Here is an 18529-nt window from a genome sequence, read left to right as displayed (position 1 = left end):
TTACCTTACACTCAATACAGCACTCTTTATTTAATTCCTTTTCATTAATCGGTAGCAGTAAATGCACACGCGCATTTACCTCCCTGGAATTTTATTTTCCAAGATTGAAAATATAAAAAATTAAAAAATTAATGATCAAACGAATTTCGAAATATTAAATTAAAAATATTATTGAAAAAATTAATAAATAGTAATATTTAATTGAAAGCGTTTAAAATTTTGTTTAATATTGAACGATTTTGATTTCAGATTATCAATTTTTTTAAATTCCATCATTTATAACTCAACGCGTTAAAAACTAAACAATTTTGTATTGAATCAATGAATTTTGACATTGAATAATTTCAGATTCAAATTTTGAAAATAGGGCAATTTCAAAAATTTACAAATTTAAGATTTTCAGATCAGTTTTAAAAATTGGATAATTTAAAATTCAGAGGACTTGGAATCTTATTATTTATAATTAAAAGCGTTCAAAATGGAATCGTTCCAAATTGAAAAATTTGGAATTTTAATAATCTTTAATACGAAGTGATTAAAATTAGATAATTTGAAATTGAAAAATACATTGATTGTATCAAATTAAATGTGTCTGAAATTTTCGAATCTAAAATAGTCAATAAAAAAATTGTAATTGATTTAATGAAAAAGATAAATTTTCAATCAAGAAGAATTTTTTTCTACCAAAAGAGACGAAATTTCATGACAAGTAATTGAAATTTTAAACAAGCTTTTAACCAAATAACATAAATTTTCGACCAAAAAAGAAATAGTTCAATTTTTTAGTCAAAGGAAATACATTTTTCAACCAAAAAAAAAAACAACTAATTTTGGACAAAACAGTTGAACTTTCTTCCAAAATGATAATTTTTTAACGAAGAAGATTAATTTTCTACCAAAAAAGACTCATTTTAAACGAATTTTAATACAAAATATAAAATTCGAAATACTATTTATTTTTTTAGTTTGTTTGTTTCATTGTTTTTAAGGTTTTATAAATATAATTTTCCTAAGATTCTGGAGAAAATTCATAAAGATCTTTGAAGATTTGAGATACATGTAAAATCAAACATAAAAAAAAATTTAATCAAGAAAACTAAATTTTTGACGAAAAATGTTAAAGGAGAGTTAAAATTATCATAATTATTCCTAAAAAATTGAAAAAACTTTGAAATTATGTTTGATAAATGTTAAGAAATGGACATTCTGTTTTGCATTTTTTTAAATATATTAAATTTTGCATTATTTTTTAATCTTTTCTTTCAAAATAATTGATGTTTTCTCAATTTTTTAAAATCTTTCAAACTTAATAAAATTACTGCAAAATTCCCAAATAATAAAATTCCGTAATTGGAAGATTCCGGAGTAATAAAATTCCTGACAGTTTATAATATTTCAAAGTTTGAAAATTATGGAATAGTAAATTCCTCGACAGAAAATTGCTTAATTATAAAATATAAAAACTAGAAAATTCCCGAATGATAAATTTATTGTTTTATTTTAAAATAATAATAACTGAACAAAATAGATTATTGGATGACTTTTTTTTCGATTATTGTTATTTTTAATTCAGACCACAGTTTTAGAAACTTGAAACATTAAAAATATTTTTTATAAAAGTATTTGATTATTGTATTTTTAATAAATTAAGTCTGGTTATTAATTATAAATCTTTTTAATGCTAATTTTACATAAAATTATTTATTGAAAAATAGATTTATTTTCTATCCTTAATTAAAATGAAGATAATATTGATTTAAAAAAATTAATCGCTTAAATTTGAGAATTTTAAATTAAATTTTGTTCTTTTATTCATTTCAAATAATTATTTGAAATTATTTGAAATTTTATTAATCCGGAAATTTGTTTTTCGGGATCTTTCATTCTTTTCCTTTTTCGATATTTTTAGGAAATTTTTGAAATGGTTTTTAATGCATAAATTTTCTTTAATAAATAATTTTTCAAATTAAAATTGCACTTGAATTATTCCCAGGGATCCTAAAAAAGTTTGATACTATCTTGACATCTTTGAAATTTCTTATTTTGAATTTATTCTGCAGTTATTTAATTTTAAATTTTGCAATTACAATTCTATAAACTTAAAAATTTGCATGGCTTTAAATATGAAATTTTTAAATATTTAAGAGGGAAATAGTCTTTTTTAAAACAATCACTGTCATTTTCACTTCTAAAAATTGAAGAATTTAAAAATATTATGTACATTTAAAATTTCATTATTTTAAAAAGTTTGAAATTTATATTATTCCTAACTTGAAACTTTCGAATCTAATAAACTTAAACTAAAAGTTAAAGTATTCCCAACTTCGTTTAAAAATAAAATTGAAGCATTCTGAAATTTAATCAGTATCTTGAAACTAATTTGTTAAAAGTATTTGATTTTTAAATTGTACATCATGATTTAAAAAATAACTCATTTTTATTTCAAGTTACAAATTATTCAAACTTAAAAATTAATTAGAAAATTATTATTATCATTATATAATTAAAGAAAAGCTGCATTATTTTTAATAAACTATTTGCACAAAAATATGTTATTAATACTTAAATTATATCTACAAACTGCTTCTAAATTCGATTTCACGATCTTAAAAATCACAATTCTTTCAAATTAAATTTTTACAGAATGATTTGAGAATTACGTCATCATTAGATAACAATTCGTTCCGTTATAGCGTTCAACTCCTACACCAGATTTTTTTTTTTCATGTGAAATCTGCTCGGTCCTTCTTATGTGCATGCTTGTGTGTTTTATTTTTCATTTTAATTTTTCAAATAAGTGGAAGCTCTTCGTGTAACTGGTTTAATATCCATAGTGGTTCTTTATATAATTGGTAAGTTGACAGGAGGTTTTAGTAGATTACATAAAAATTAATTATATGGAAAAGATCAGACAAAAAACAGAGAGGATTAATAAAGTTCAATTATGGCTATTACATTTTTTAAAATTTATTTGATCAATTTTTTGAATTTTCCGAGATTGATATACTTTTAATTATTGGGTATTTTAGGTGCTTGAACTGGGCTTTAATCGCTCTTGTTTGCACATCTGGCCACTTCCATAAACCATGTGTAAAAGTGGCTAACACTCACCAATCTCTTTCGATCGCTCGCCTTCTATGGTGACGCATCGGACATGGAAGCATTGCCTTGCGTTAACACGCACTTGTCGCACTGTCGATAAGCCAATTTCATTGAAATGTTTGTTACGTTTATTTAGTAAAAAAAAAAAAAAACACTTACTCAAGTAAAAAAACGTTTAAAGTTTCGTATTTTTATAATAAATTGTTCATAACTGTTATTATTATCATATCATTAAGTCACGCATTAAGTTCGCTTTGCAAAGCTGATCCGATCCAGTTCTCTGATCAATCTCTCTAGCAATAATCCCAGGCGAAGAACTTTACAAAGTCACCATGTAAAACTCTGCCTTCGGGTCCATTAGTATTTATAATTTTTCATTTCAGGCGTAATTCACTTAATAATTACAAATCTAATACAAAATATAAGGAATTTTTTTAAAGAAATTATTTGTTAATACAGAGTGTCTAGCGTCCTGGAAATCCTTGAAAACCTGGAAAAGCCCTTGAATTTTGCTTATGGTACTGGAATTTGTATTGCCTTAAAGAAAAAAATAGGTTTTCACATTTTCTTTACTCTGCTGAACGAAAAAAGTGGCTGAAAAGTTATTTGGTCATTTTCATTTGATCTATAATTTTTTACTTTGGTTTGAAAGTAGAAAACGTACCCTTTTAACAATAGATAGTTCATCTTATCACGGCAAAAATTACGAACCAGAATTGAAGATATTTTAAAATTCCTCATTTATTCCCGATTTTTTTCAACTTTAACAACAATTTCATATAAATTTCTGAAACCTAATAATTTTTTTACTGAAAGTTCAACTATTTCATTATTGGTTGCGAACTGATTGTTTTTTGTTTAAAATTCATATGTTCCGGGTGAAAATGTAACTATTTTGTAATAAATTAGTGTGTTCGGCTGGAAAATTAAACTGTTTTGTTGAATAATTTTCTTTTTGAGTAACAAGTTTTATTATTTTGGTAGAAAATTCATTTATTTGGTTAAAAGTGAACTTTTTGGTTAGAAATTCACATTTTATAGTTGAAAATTCAACTGTTTTGTCAAGGATTCGTTTTTTGGCTTGAAAATTTAACATTTTGGTTAAAATTTTTTTCTCTATTCATTGGAAAATCTTTCTTCGTAGAACATTCGATCATATTTTTTGAAAATTCATCTCTTTTGATAGAAATTTGATCTTTTCTTCAATTAAAATTGCCACTATTCTATTTTTGGTTGATATTTTTTTAATTGCAAATCTAAATACTTGGGTAAAAGTTAAACCACTTTGTTCAAAATTTATTTTACTGTTTGAAGGTTCATCTCTCTGGTTAAAAATTTAACTATTTTGTTCAATATACTTTTATTTTCGATTAATTTTGCACCTGAAAATGTAAACTTTTTGATTGAAATTTTCCCTTTTTTGTTATTACTGCAACTTTTGTGTTGAAAATGAAGTTTCTTATTGAAAATTTATATTTTCGGGTTTGAAAATGCAGCTGTTTTATCCAAAAAAATCCGTCTTTTGGCTTAAAATTTAAATTTTTTAAAAATGCGTCTATTTGGTTATAAAATTTAAGTTCTGGATTAAAAGTTTTGCTATTTTGTGAAAAATTCTTTTTTTGTTTGTTTGTTTGTTTTTTAAGATTCATAATTTTAATTGAAAATTGATCTCTAGATGATAATTATATTTTTTGGTTGAAAATACATCTTTTTTGCAGAGAATTAGTATGTGCGGTGGAAAGTTCAAATGTTTTGTAGGAAAGTGGGCCAACTCTATTAAAAATTTATTTTCTTGATTGTAGATTAATTTTTTTTAGTTGTAAATTAATTTCTGTTTGAAAATGAAACTATAATGTTATTTTTAAATTAAAAATTCATATTTTTACTTCAGTATTGAAAAATCGACTGTTTGGTTGAAAATTAATTTTTATAGTAGAAAATTCCACTAATCTGTTGAGAATGCAATTATTTGGTTGACAAATTTTCTTCTAAATTTAATTGAAAATTCAGTTTCTTTAGTTCAAAATTTGACTGCTTTGTTGAATTGGTTTTTTTTTTGTTGAAAAGAAATTTTTTAAACAGAAAATTTGAATTTCGCATTCTTTGTTAAAAATTTATCTTTTTTAGTTAAAAATTTATGTATTTTGTCGAAAATTTTTGTTCGTGATGTAAAATTAATTTTTTGAGCTGAAAATTCAACTGCTATTTCATTTTTCGGTTTAAATTAATTTTTTATATTTGAAAATTCAAGTATTTTACAAACAATTATTGATTTTTGTAAAAAATTTAATTACTTGGTTGAAAATTAAACTCCTTTGTTAAAAAACAATTTTTTTTGCAGGTTCCTAATTTTAGTTGAAAATTCAATTTCTTTAGTTGCAAATTTGTGTACTTCAATTATTTCTTTTTTTTAGTAGAGAATTCATTTTTTAAACTCAAAATTTAACTTTTGCATTTATGGTTAAAAATGTATACTTTTTAGTTAAAAATGCATGTATTTTCTTGAAAATTTATCTTCTTTGGTAGAAAATTCAATTAATTTGCTGGCAGTTAAACCATTATGCTAAACAAATCATTTTTCGTTAAAGATTCATTATTGTAGTTGAAAATTTATCTCTTGGGTTGAAAATTCGTCTTTTTGTTAAAAAGCTCATCTTTGTAGAAATTTCCTCTTGTTTTGTTAAAAATGCACCTTTTGGGTTGAAAAATGAACTTTTTCTGTGGAAAAGTCATATTTTCGGGATGAAAAAACAACTATTTTTCAGAAAATTCATCTTTTCGCTTGTAAGTTCAATAATTTGATGTTGTGAATTCTGGCCTTTTGGTTGAAAAATTCAAGTTTTGGGTTAAAAATTAAACTACTTTATTAAAAATGAATTTCTTATTTGATTAAAGATTCGTAATTTTAGTTGAAAATTCATCTTTTTACTTGAAAATTTAACTATTTTGTAGAAAAATCGTTTTTTTTTCATTGGAAATTTGTATTTTTTGGTTAAAAGTTGAACTGCTTTGTTAAAAATTCATTCTTTTGGTTGCAGATTCATAATTTTATTTAAAAATAGTTCTCTTTAATTCAAAATTTGACTACTCTGATCATTTTTTGTGTAGAATATTTATTTCCATTGAGCAGAATTAATTTTTAATTAAAAAAAACTCTATTTTTGAACCAAGAAGATTAATTTTTTACCAAAAAAGTGTGATTTTTGAACAAATTAAATAAATTGTCTACTAAATACTTTGAACAATGCATGTGATGTTGTTCCAATTGTTGTTTAATTATTTTTCATTTAAAGAAATTTAACTGAATAGTTTAATTTTTAAATAAAGATTGTCTATTTTTACAAAAAAAAAGAAAAAAACGGAGTAGCTAAAATTTCTTTGAGGATAATTAAATTTCAATAAGAAAAAAATAATAATTTTCTACCAAAATGTTTTATTTTATACAGAATGGTAGAATTTTTTATCAAACTGTTCAATTTTTAAGCCAAAACGACGAATTTTCAATAAAACAATTGAATTTCCGACAGAAAGTCCAATTTTCATTTTTTTAAATTACCTTTTTGCAAAAAAAAAAAACAAATTTTCAACTAAAGATAATTATACTATTTCAACTTTCAACCTAGGAATTGAATTATGTTCAACCTAAGGAGATTATTCAACGAAAAATGTAATGGTTGGTATTTTAACAAACAAATCTTTTATTTAAAATAAAAATACAGTTGGATTTAACCATCAAAGATGAAGTTTTGACAACAGGCTTGATTTTTAATTTAAAAAATTTATTATCTACGAAAAAATACGACAAAAGACATAAGCTTTCAACCAAATAAGTCAATTTTTCACCCAATTTTTGGGTTTCTGAGCTAAAACTATGAATTTTCTACAAGTCAGTTAAATTTTCAACCCCCAAATGTCTTTTATGAAAAATGTTAAATTTTCAGCTGAATAAGTCAATTTAAAAACAATAATAAATTTTTCATCAATAGAAGATGAATTCTTAATCAAAAATTGAATAGCAGTCTTTTCAACCGAACAGAATAAATTTTCAACCAAAAATGTTCAGTTTTTCTTATATGGGTTTATTAAGTCAGTTAGAATTTAAAATAAATATTTTAGTTCATTTTTATTACTTGAAAGATTTTATGGCACTATCTTGACACTTTTTAAAAAAAATTTGTGACACTATTCACACTATTTTCGATCTCTAAAGTGAGTCCGAGGCCTGATATGTTATATTAGTGAAAAATTATTAATACATATTATTATTTATTATTTTTTATTTTTATTGTATTATTGTTTTTATTGTATTATTATTTGATTATGTATTACTTTAAGTCTAAGTCACGAAAACAGGGTACTAGCAGATTTTTGTAAGTATTCAAACTAGACCAAGTGACTGCAGTCAGGCATGCACTGTAGCTAAAGTATTGCATTATACAGGCGCAAAAAACGACATTTTCAAATACAAGAAAAAAACAAGAACATTTTTCAAAAAAATGTCTCTGTTCCGGCTGACATAATTGCATTTAGATTATGTGGCAAAAATGTTACATTACACAATTCATCCTTGTAGACGTATTATTGATGTGGGGAAACCCACAGTCTTTTGAAACACCTTAATGCTTTTATTGTCTGTTTGCGTGTTTTAAGGTTCGCAGTAAAATTTAACCACCCTAGTTTGTGCAACAACTCTCGTCCACGTAGAGTACTTGGCTAGGTATTAGAAGTACTCATTGATGAGGGGAGGAAATTCTAATTCTCACACCTCCCGACCTCTTACCTCCATTTTCATTTTCACTCCATCCACTACCCTATAATCTAAAAATAAGTGTCTACCCTCACGTCAGAATTTAATAGCATACTTATTGCCGATGTTGAAATCGAATCAAAGAGCGAGAGCACGAGAGAGATACATAAGCAGATATTTTGATGGAGGAATTTATAATGAGAGGGTTCTATATACCTACATTATACACAGCCGGTTGACTTTGTCATCTGGCAATTTTAGAATTCCATTTCTCATCTCTCAAATGCTTCAACTTTAATGATCTTTAATATTTTCATAGAAATTCTAATTCTGAAATCATTAAATTAGCAATTCAGTCGTTTCAGTTCCGTAATTCCAATGTAGAAATAGCAGGCCTCCAAATTTTCCGCTAATGACACTATTTCTTTACATTTCGTCGAAAAATATTGTTGAAATTCTACGCTAATTGGCTTAACCTGGACTCGAATGGAAAATTATCTATAGGGGCCATGCATAAATTATTTAAAATTTTTTTTCTGATATTTTGAACCGCTATTTCGAATTCGATCGCACGAAGTAATCCGATTAGGCTGATAGGCTTTAAGCATCGGAGCCCATTGCTGGCAACGCGAGCCCGCAATCGTGCTCAATCGTTATGCAAAAGGACTTGAATTCTCAGAAGGCGCAAATGAAGGTGGTTGAAATTATTGCTTGACTGTAGTTGAATATTCAACCGAGAAGATTAATATTCTACTGTAAAAGACAAGTTTATAACAAAATAAATACATTTTTAACGAAACAGTTGAATTTTCTATCAGGAAGATTAATTTTCTACAAAAATGGCGAATTTTTAACAAATTTGATAAATTCTCAACTAAACCGGTTTAACAAAGAGGCGATGTTAGTCCAGATTTTATTAAAAATTAATTTTCTGCAAAATAATTTAATTTTTCCACATATTTAAATTTTTTGCAAAATTGTTGAGTTTTCAAGCCAAAAAGACAATTTTTCTATAAACCAGTTGAATTTCCAACCCAAGAATATAAATTTTGAAAAAAAGGCTTAAACTTTGTACCCAAAAGTATGACTATTTAACAAAATTGTTGAGTTTTTAACATAATATTATTTTTAACCAAATAATAAACTTTTTAATTAAAACAGATGAATTTCTAGCCAAAAATTTAATAGTAGACTTCAATAAAAAAATAATAAAGTAAATTAAAATTAGTTGAACTTTTTAATTATTGTTAATAAAGAGCGAGAGGACGAGAGAGATACACGAGCAGATAGTTTGATGAACGAATTTATATTGAAAGAGTTCTTTATACCTACATTATGCACAGCCGGTTCACTTTGTCATCTGGCAATTTTAGAATTGAAATTCTCGTCTGTCCTATGCTTCAACTTTAATTATCTTTAATATTTGTATAGAAATCATAATTCTGAAATCATTAAATTAGCAGTTCAGTACTTTCAGTTCAGTAATTCCAATTTACAAATAGCAGACCTCCCAATTTTACGCTAACGACACTATTTCTTTACTTTTCCTCGAAAAATATGGTTAAACTTCTTCGCTAATTGGCTTAATCTGGACCCGACCGGAAAAGGGTCTCTAGGGGCCGTGCATAAATTATTTAAAGTTTTTTTTCTAAAATTTTGAACCGCTAATTCGAATTCGACCGCACGAAATAATCCAATTAGGCTGATCGGCTTCAAGTATGGGAGCCCACTGCTGGCGCAGCGAGCCCGCAATCATGCTCATTCGCTATGCAAACGTGCGTGAATTCACGGAAGGCGCAAATGAAAGTGGTCGAAATTAAGGTTCAACTGTAGTTGAATTTTCAACTAGGACGATTAATGTTCTACTATAAAAGACTAGTTTTCAACAAATTATATAAATTCTAAACTAAATAGGTTTAACAAAGAGGTGATGGTAGTCCAAATTTGATTACAAATTTATTTTTAATAAAAAAAATTATTTTCTGCAAAACAGTTTAATTTTGTATCAAATAGTTGAATTTTTGGTGAAACTGTTGAATTTTCAAGCTGAAAAGACGACTGTTCTATACAGCAGTTGAATTTCCAACCCAAGAATATAAATTGTGAACAAAATGGTTAAACTTTCAACTCAAAAGTATGGCTTTTTAACAAAATTGTTTCATTTTCAACATAATAATGTATTTTTGAACCAAATAATAAACTTTTTTATTCAAAAAGATGAATTCCTAACTAAAAAATTAATATTAGACGTTTCTATTAAAAAATTAAAAAATTAAAAATAATAAAATAAATTAAAATAGTTGGATTTTTTTATTGGGTTCTATTAATGAAGTTCGCATTTAAGAGGGAAAATAAGAAGGGGGAGCTATAAAACCTGCGATAAATAAATAGGAATATTGTTAATTTATTGACTGAAGAATAACAGTTTATACACAAAATTGAAGTTTATTTTTTATACTTTCAAATTATTACGTAAAAAAGTAGCAAATTTGCTTAGAAAAAAGTTTATTTCGCAATGTACAGTTTTTGACTTCGGACTATATTTTAAATTTGGACAAAAAACTGTGTCGAAATGCAAAACATTTTAGGCCCTAAAGAAATGATAAAATTATACGATTTTAATACCTTTTTAAGGTAGGTGTCGTTCCAAAAATCAGATATCTGAAAAAAGTATTTTTTCTATGATTTTATGAATCAAAATATTATAGCAACTCTACTGTTTTCAATGTTAAAAGTAAATTGTTCTATGGCTGAAATCGTTGCAACCATTTTTGTGTAGGAACATATTTTTTTTAACAAGGGATTATATTTTAAGATTATTTTTTTTAATTGGAAACACTAGAATTGTAGGAAATGTTTTCCCGCGAAAAATAAGCCGTCTTTTATTACAATGCAATCATTTTTTAAGAATTAGTAAGAAGCGACGACCAGAAAAAATTCAGTTGCAAAAAACATGATTAAAATCAATGTTTTGTTTTTTTAAATTTCAACATTTTGCATCAAAAATAATATTTTTTATTTGAAATTATATCAGTCATAGTATTTTGATTCTTAAAATCATAGAAAAAATATTTTTTCAGATATCTGCCTTTTGGCACGAGAACTGTCTTAAGTCTCTGACAAAATTTTTATTTTTCCCAGCTACTTCTAGAAAAAGTAAAACAAAAGGTATTCTTTAAATTTGATATAAAGTCTCCTTTATAATTTTTTTTAATACTGGAATATAAAAAAATTGAAGATCGTATTACAATTTTTTTAATTGAATAAAATATAAGTAATTAATTCTTTGTTGTGTAATTCATACAAGTGTATGATGGGACAATGGAATAAGTAAGAAATTAATCAATTTTATTTACTTTTATTAATAATAACCTTTCATATGCCAGTAGGAGGAGGCACCCACATATTAGAAGCCTGTGCGGTCTATGAGACCGCACGGCCACTTAAAGGTTAATATGTAAGTTTATTGCTGGGCAATTTTTATGAAACTATTTTTACACTATTTTGACACTATTTTTTCAAATTTGTGACACTATTTACCCTACTTTTTAACTCTGAATTTAATTCAAAGCCTGTGGTTGTCTTTAATTTGCATATTTCTTTTATTTGATTTATTTAGAGCCTAGTCAGGTTTGTTTAAAATTCAGAGAGTAGTATTGATGACCTGTCAATCAAGAAATAACGTTCTTCTGTTTCTGTCTGTTTCAGAAATCATTGGGAGTGACGGAAGCGGATCCGCAAACACTAGCTCACCCGGAAATAAGAGGCGGGGATTTAGCGGGTAAGTTTAGCCCTCATTTTCCACTGTCAAATTATTTTTATTTTATATTGGATTATATTGTTAGAAGCCCCATTGTGTGAACAACTGATCCTTTCAATTTAATTTTCTCTCTCAAAAAAAAAGGAACTACTACTGAGAATGTTATAAATACATTGTAAGAAGCTTAACATTTTTGTGGTTGATTAAATTAAGTTTAACCTAATTAATTTTTGGTAGATGTCATTACTATTTAGAGACGGTAACAACCTAGTTTTTAAATTTTTAATTAATGCACGTTCCAAAATCAAAAATTCGTCAAAAATTTAATTATAATAAATTCAAGTGTATAAAAAAAATGGTGAATTTGTAACAGCGGAGTATAGTACTCTTATGTAAGAAGCTGGCCTATATACAGTGGCGTTCTCGGTTCAAATCCAGGCTGAAGCAAATTTTTTCTTGTTTTGCAATAATTATTTGCACGATTGTGAATTTTTCTTTTTACTTTTCAAAGAAATTTTTTATCAATTGTACTATTTTAATTTACAGTAGGTATTGTGCAAACATGTCTAAGTCGAAAACTTTTGAAATCGAACAATTTAAAACTCGGTTATTAAAAAGTGAACTAATATGTACATATTATTTCCGTCGTATTGTTTCAAATTTCAAACCATAATATACTAATTCTATTTCAATTCAGCCCAAATTTCAAGAAAATAAAATTAAAAATTCGCCTTTTTTGGTTCAATGCAACTGTGTTTTATATTTAATTTTTTTTAAATATCTATTACATTATCTGTTGAGAATTGATATTTCTTGTTTAAAAATTCAAAGGTTGAATCACTATTTATCATTATTTAAACAATATTTTTGTTGAAAATTAATCGAAAATTCGTGTTTGGTTGAATATTAATTTTTTAGCTGGAAATTTAATTATTTTAGTTAAAAGTCTATGATTTTAATTCACAATTCATCTCATTGGTTAAAAGTTTAACAAATTTGTTAAAAAGTAAACTCATTTCCATTGTAATTTTTTTTTAATTTAAAATTTAACTATTTTGGTCAAAGTCGAAACACTTTGGTAAACATGTATTTTTGTGGTTGAAGTGATGGCACTTCAACCACAAAAATACATGTTTAACAAAAGTGTTTCTACTTTGACCAAAATTGTTAAATTTTAAATTTTAAATTAAAAAAAAAAAAATTGGATGAAAGTTTTTTCCTTCTTGGCTGCAAAATCTTTAATTGTTGAAAATTCGTCTTTTTTGCTGGAAAGATCAACTTCTCGGTTAAAAGTTTTACTAGATTGTTAAAAATTAATATTTGCTGGTTGAGGATTCATCATATTAGTTGAAAATTTATCTGCTAGATTAAAAATTAAATTTTTTAACTGTATATTTACTATTCCAGTTAAAGATTCGTTATTTTAGTTGAAAATGGTTTTTTCATTAAAAATTAATTTTTTAAAGTGAAAATGTAAATATTCCAGTTTGTGGTCAAAATTTATTTTTAAAATTGAAAATTCAACTGCTTGGCTGAAAGTTAAACCACTTTGTTAAAAAATTATTCTTTTAGCTTAAAGCTTCATCTATTTCGAGGATGTAACTCTCTGTTCCAAGTCCGAATTTTGTTCACAATTTAAAAGTTATCTCTTCCAAATTAAAAAAAAAAGTACTTCAGGTAATTTTTAGATTTTTTCTGAATTATAATAGAAAATCTTGTTACATTGTTTATTGCGAATGTACCTTTTTTGAGTTAAAAAAGTTAAAATTTAAACTCTTTCGTCTAAAATTAATTTTTTTGTTTGAAGATTCATCATTTTAATTCAAAGTTCATATCTTTTTGATGATGAAACTACTTTGTTGAAAATAATTTTTTAAATACAAATTAAAATATTCCAGTAGAAAATTCATCTACTTTGCTGGAAATACGTTGTGTTTTTTTTTATTAAGAATTAGATTTGCAACCGAAAATTCAACTATTCTATTTTTGTATGAAAATTTATTTTTTTGTATGAAAATTTAACTTTTTGATTGCAAAATGATATTTTATATTAAAAAATTAAAATGTTTGTTTGAAAATGTATGTACTTTGTGGAAAATTCTTTTTTATTTGTTGAAAATTAGTCTTTATGATTAAAAATTCATCTTTTTGTTAGGTATAAAATTCACCTATTCCGTTTGAAGATTCACAATTTTATTTGAAAATTCATCAGTTTGGTTGATAATTTTTTTTTGTAGTTCAAAGTAAAACAATTTAGTTCATAATTCGTTTTTTTTATTGACATTCAATTAATTCGTTGAAAAATTCACATATTTTATTTGAAAAACGAGTTTTTTCTAGAAAACGATCTTTTTCTTTTAAAGTTAATCTTCATGTTTAAAAAATCATCTTTTAGGTTAGCAATAAAATTACTTGGTTCAAAGTGAAACTCTTGTTACAAATTTTTTTTCCCTAAAGATTCATCATTTTAATTAACAATTTATTTCTTTGGTTGAAATATAAGCTATTAGATAGAAAACTAGTTTTTTTTATGAAAAGGCATTTTTTTGTCAAAAATTTAACTATTTTGTTGAAATTTTGTTTAATTATTCTTTTTTTAAGCTGAAAATGTAACGATTTATCATTTGTAGTAAAATTCAATTTTTTGGTTGAAAATTCAACTATTTCAATTGAAATTTCATTATTGTAGTTAAAAACTCGTTTTTTGGTTTAAAATTTAACTATTTCAGTTGAAGATTTATCATTTTGGTTGAAAATCCATCAGCTGGGTTAAAAATTAATTTTTTTTAACTCAAAATATAACTATTCCATATTCCGGGAAACCGGGAAAGGACCGGGAAAAACCGGGAAATGATAGTGAATTTATTTCTTGACTGGGAATTCTACGAATTTCCAGAAGAAAAATCTGCCAATGTTTGAATTCAGCAGATTTTTAAACAATTAAAGTGCAGCCTTGAAGATTTAAACAATCGAAAATTAAAAGAGTTTGAAGTTGAAATTTTTTGATAAAAAAAGTTTCAATTAATGCATCATTTATTCCGATAATTTTATTCTTAAATACAAAATTTAATGATTTATCAACAAAATATTTTTAATTAAAGTTTTAGATCTTACCTTATATTATTTTTTATAATAAATTTATTAATATATTATTTCTATTAATTTTTGTTAGCCATTAACTTTTTTTAACTTTAAAAATAACTCCATAATTATATAGTCGTAATTAAAGGTTTTTATTATATTAAAATATTGCTTAAGCCTAAATTATTCAAGTTCTAACACATTTATTTTGAAATTTTTTAATTAGAAAAAGTTTAAGTATTTAATACTTAACAATATTTCATATTTCAGTTAAGATAAGTAAATTGGAATCAAATATTTAAAAGAAAACAATTTGAAACTGAATTTTTTTATATAGAAAGCTTTGATTCTCTAGAATTTCGTAGAGCTTTTAAACTTTTAACGTTACAATTTTAATTGTTCTATTTAAGAAATTTTTTATTTTTAAGTGAAATTGTTCAATTCTGACGTATAAATAACAATTAAACCCTCACTATTTTTGAAAAAACTTTAATAATTTAAAAATATATTTAGAAGTTTTGAAAAGATTCAAAATTAATTAAAAACTTGAAATGATTTCAAGTAATTTAAGTGAAGTTTTTTAACAATTTTTCCAGAACTTCTAAATATATTTTAAAACTAATCGAATTTTTTCTACAATTTTTGGAAAATCCTGCAAATGAAAAAAAATCCTTAGTGTTCCAGGTTCTTTTTTTGATATTTTTTTTAATCTCGTAATATCTTTTTTCAAATTTTGTTATAATAACTTTTCAAAATGAAAAATTATTTTCAATTTGCTTAAGAATCATAAGAAAAATTTTTTATTCTTATGAAGCCTTTCAAAATTCTTATGAAGCTTCTACATTTTTTGTTTGAAATCTGCAACAATCTACATTTTATTTTATATTCGGTACACACGCTTCGTTAAAATTATTCGAAAGAATTTCTAGTTCTTAATTTAATTTAAATATTTTTTAAACTTTTAAGTATCTCTTAAAATTACTCTAATTATTCCTAAATATAATAATGTTTCTATTGTTATTGGTACTTTCGAATTTTAAGGATTTTCTAAAAATTGTAGACAAAAATCAATTCATTTTAAAATTATATTTAAAAGTTCCGAAAAAATTTCAAAAATTATTTTATATTTGGAAAAATTTAAAACCATTTCTAGATTTCAGAAGATTTGGAAATACAATTTTTAAGATTTTCAAGAATGCTCAAACTATTTAAAATAAAAGTCACTTAACTTATAATTTAAGAACTGTTAACTTAAAAAATTTCTTTTTTAATTTTTAATGCGCCTAGCTTAAAATTACTTAAAATAATATATTTTTGAAAATTTTTAAAGTTCATTGATTGAATCTTTAATTTAGAGAATTGAAACTGAATCTGAATCTTTAAACTCTATAATTTATAAAAGTTATACATTTCAACTAATTTTGAACTTCAATTTTAAATCTTAGAAATTCAAGATTTCCACTTCGAATGCTTTAGTTTATTGTTCAATGTTTATTGCTTTAAATGGAAATATTTTTTAGAATAGAGTTCGATTTTTTAATTTCATTGACCGTGAAAAGTGTTTGCGAACCGGGAAATAATCGGGAATTTTTTTCTTCGATTAAAACGGTCACCCTGGATGATTGAAACCTTTAAAAAAAAATCTGCCCGCTTTGCGGACACATTCTTATCGCGCTCGATAATATATTTAGCTCGCGCTCAATGATGTATTAATCTCGCGCTACGCGCTCGATCTTTGTGCGCAGACTTTTTAAAGTTAAAGGTGAAAGTATCGACAACAGTAATTTCGTGATTGTGAATTCTCTTTTGTTAAAGCTCCTTCGGCTTGAACGAACACATTCTCATCACGTATCTCGTGCTTCGCACTCGAGTTTGTCTCTGAAATTTTATATCATTCCGATAAATGTATTTTATTATCATTCATACAGAAAATTTTTGAATTTTGAAAAAGTACCAAAGACCAGTCTAATAAAATGATTTTTTCAAAAGTTATCGTGCTCACAGACAGACAGAAAGACAGGCATACATACAGGAACATTTGTAAAAAGCAGTTTTTCGGATTCAGGGGGTCTCAAAAATGATGGAAATGTAATTTAAAAGAACATTAATAAAAATTTTGTTGCTCTATTTTCGATAAAAAAAATGTTGCCTATTTATTTTTTTTTGCTTGTGTCATGTATCGAAAAATTTCATTTTTGTATTTTCAATGTTTTTTTATAAATAAAACAAAAATTACGTGTCCTATAAAAAAGTGATTCATAACAAATTTGTAGGTATTTTTTAGGCACACACTATTTGTCTTATCATTTTTTCCCCCTATCTTGCATTTTTGAATCTTTAAAAATGTGGTGTCAGAAATTTTCAAATGCTCTCACTTTTAGAATTTTTATCCAAAATGGCTGTCTAACGAACTGAGCATTTAGCTTAGGATACTAAAAGAGTGAACCAAAGGTCAATCTAATAGATTAAATTTTTCAAAAGTTATCGTGCTCACAGACAGAGTCTGTTTTTCGGATTCAGGGGGTCTCAAAACGTGAGCCTTTTGACCTAAACAGAGGGAGGGGGGGCAAATTTTACACAAATCTAATACCTTCTCTGATGAGAATTTAAAAATGATTCATTTATCATGAATAATTATTTGAAAGTTCTGTTTTTAGTTTTAATCGTAAAAAAATAGTATTAAAAACATACAAAAATGAAATATTTGGAAATCCCACACACGAGACCAAAAATAAATTAAAAAACCAAAGTTTTGAGAATGTGCCCACGCAGCGGGCTGATTTTTGATTGTTAATATAGTTTTTCACAATTAAAACACAAAATACGCATGCTATATCAAAATGTGAGAATTTTAGAACAACTCAAGGTATTAGAAATATTTTAAAGCATTTTAATGATTTTAAGATATTTGAAAATATTCTAAGAAATATTCAATGGATTTGGATAGTTTGAAACAATTTGATAAATTATTTTTCTTTCAATTCAAAGTAATTTTCAATAGGGTTTTAAAATGTCAAAGTATTTCAACGGATTTTAAAGAATTTAATATATTTTAGGGTATTTTTAAATATTCCAAGGTACTTTCAATTGATTGCAGTAATTTAACCACGCTTAAAGGATTTTTAAAGATTTATTGAGATTTTAAAGTTTTTAGAGAATTAAAGAAATTCTACGAAATTGTTAATTTGTTTCAGTATTTTGAAGGGATTTCAAAGGGCTTCATGATTTTAAGGAACTTAAAATAACGATTTTACAAGAACTATAAGGATTTAAAATATGTAAATATGTATTTCTAGGATTTCAGGATTAATTAATTTTTTCGCTATGAGCGATGATTTGAAGAGATTTTCAAATATTATTTTCCAATTAATTTAAGTTAATTTTGAATTCACCCCGAATTCGTATTAACTTTTAATGAATTCTTTTTAATTCTTTCGAATTCTTCTAAATTCAATCAATTCTTCTTAAGATTAAATGGATTAATTTCTTCTTTTAGTTTTAGTTTGAATTTATCCTGAAGTTTTTTAAACTCATCTTTAAGCCTTTTGACCTAAACTGGGGGGGGGGCAAAATTTACACAAATTTAATACCTTCTCTGATGAGAATTTAAGAATGATTCATTTGTCATGAATAATTATTTGAAAGTTCTGTTTTTAGTTCTAATCGTAAAAAATAGTATTAAAAACATACAAAAATGAAATATTTTGAAATTCCACACACGAGACGAAAAAGAAATTAAAAAACCAAAGTTTTGAGAATGTGCCCACGCAGAGGGCTGATTTTTTATTGTTAATATATTTTTTCACGATTAAAACATAAAATACGCATGCTATCAAAAA

General features: G+C 25.1%; 1 protein-coding gene across 6 annotated transcripts in view; it reads left to right on the top strand.

The window, feature by feature from the left end:
• Window positions 1-18529, top strand: part of LOC117177557 (triple functional domain protein) — a 293847-nt gene that overhangs the window by 188865 nt on the left and 86453 nt on the right. For all 6 annotated transcript variants that reach the window (XM_033368361.1, XM_033368360.1, XM_033368359.1 and 3 more), the window contains one exon: window positions 11558-11630. In XM_033368361.1, coding sequence (XP_033224252.1) covers window positions 11558-11630 — 73 coding nt within the window. The remainder of the gene's footprint in view (window positions 1-11557; window positions 11631-18529) is intronic.

Source organism: Belonocnema kinseyi, chromosome 7 (assembly GCF_010883055.1).
Source record: "Belonocnema kinseyi isolate 2016_QV_RU_SX_M_011 chromosome 7, B_treatae_v1, whole genome shotgun sequence".
Taxonomy (NCBI): domain Eukaryota; kingdom Metazoa; phylum Arthropoda; class Insecta; order Hymenoptera; family Cynipidae; genus Belonocnema; species Belonocnema kinseyi.
The sequence above is the reverse complement of the archived record's forward strand: the minus strand, read 5'-3'. Positions and strand labels throughout refer to the sequence as shown.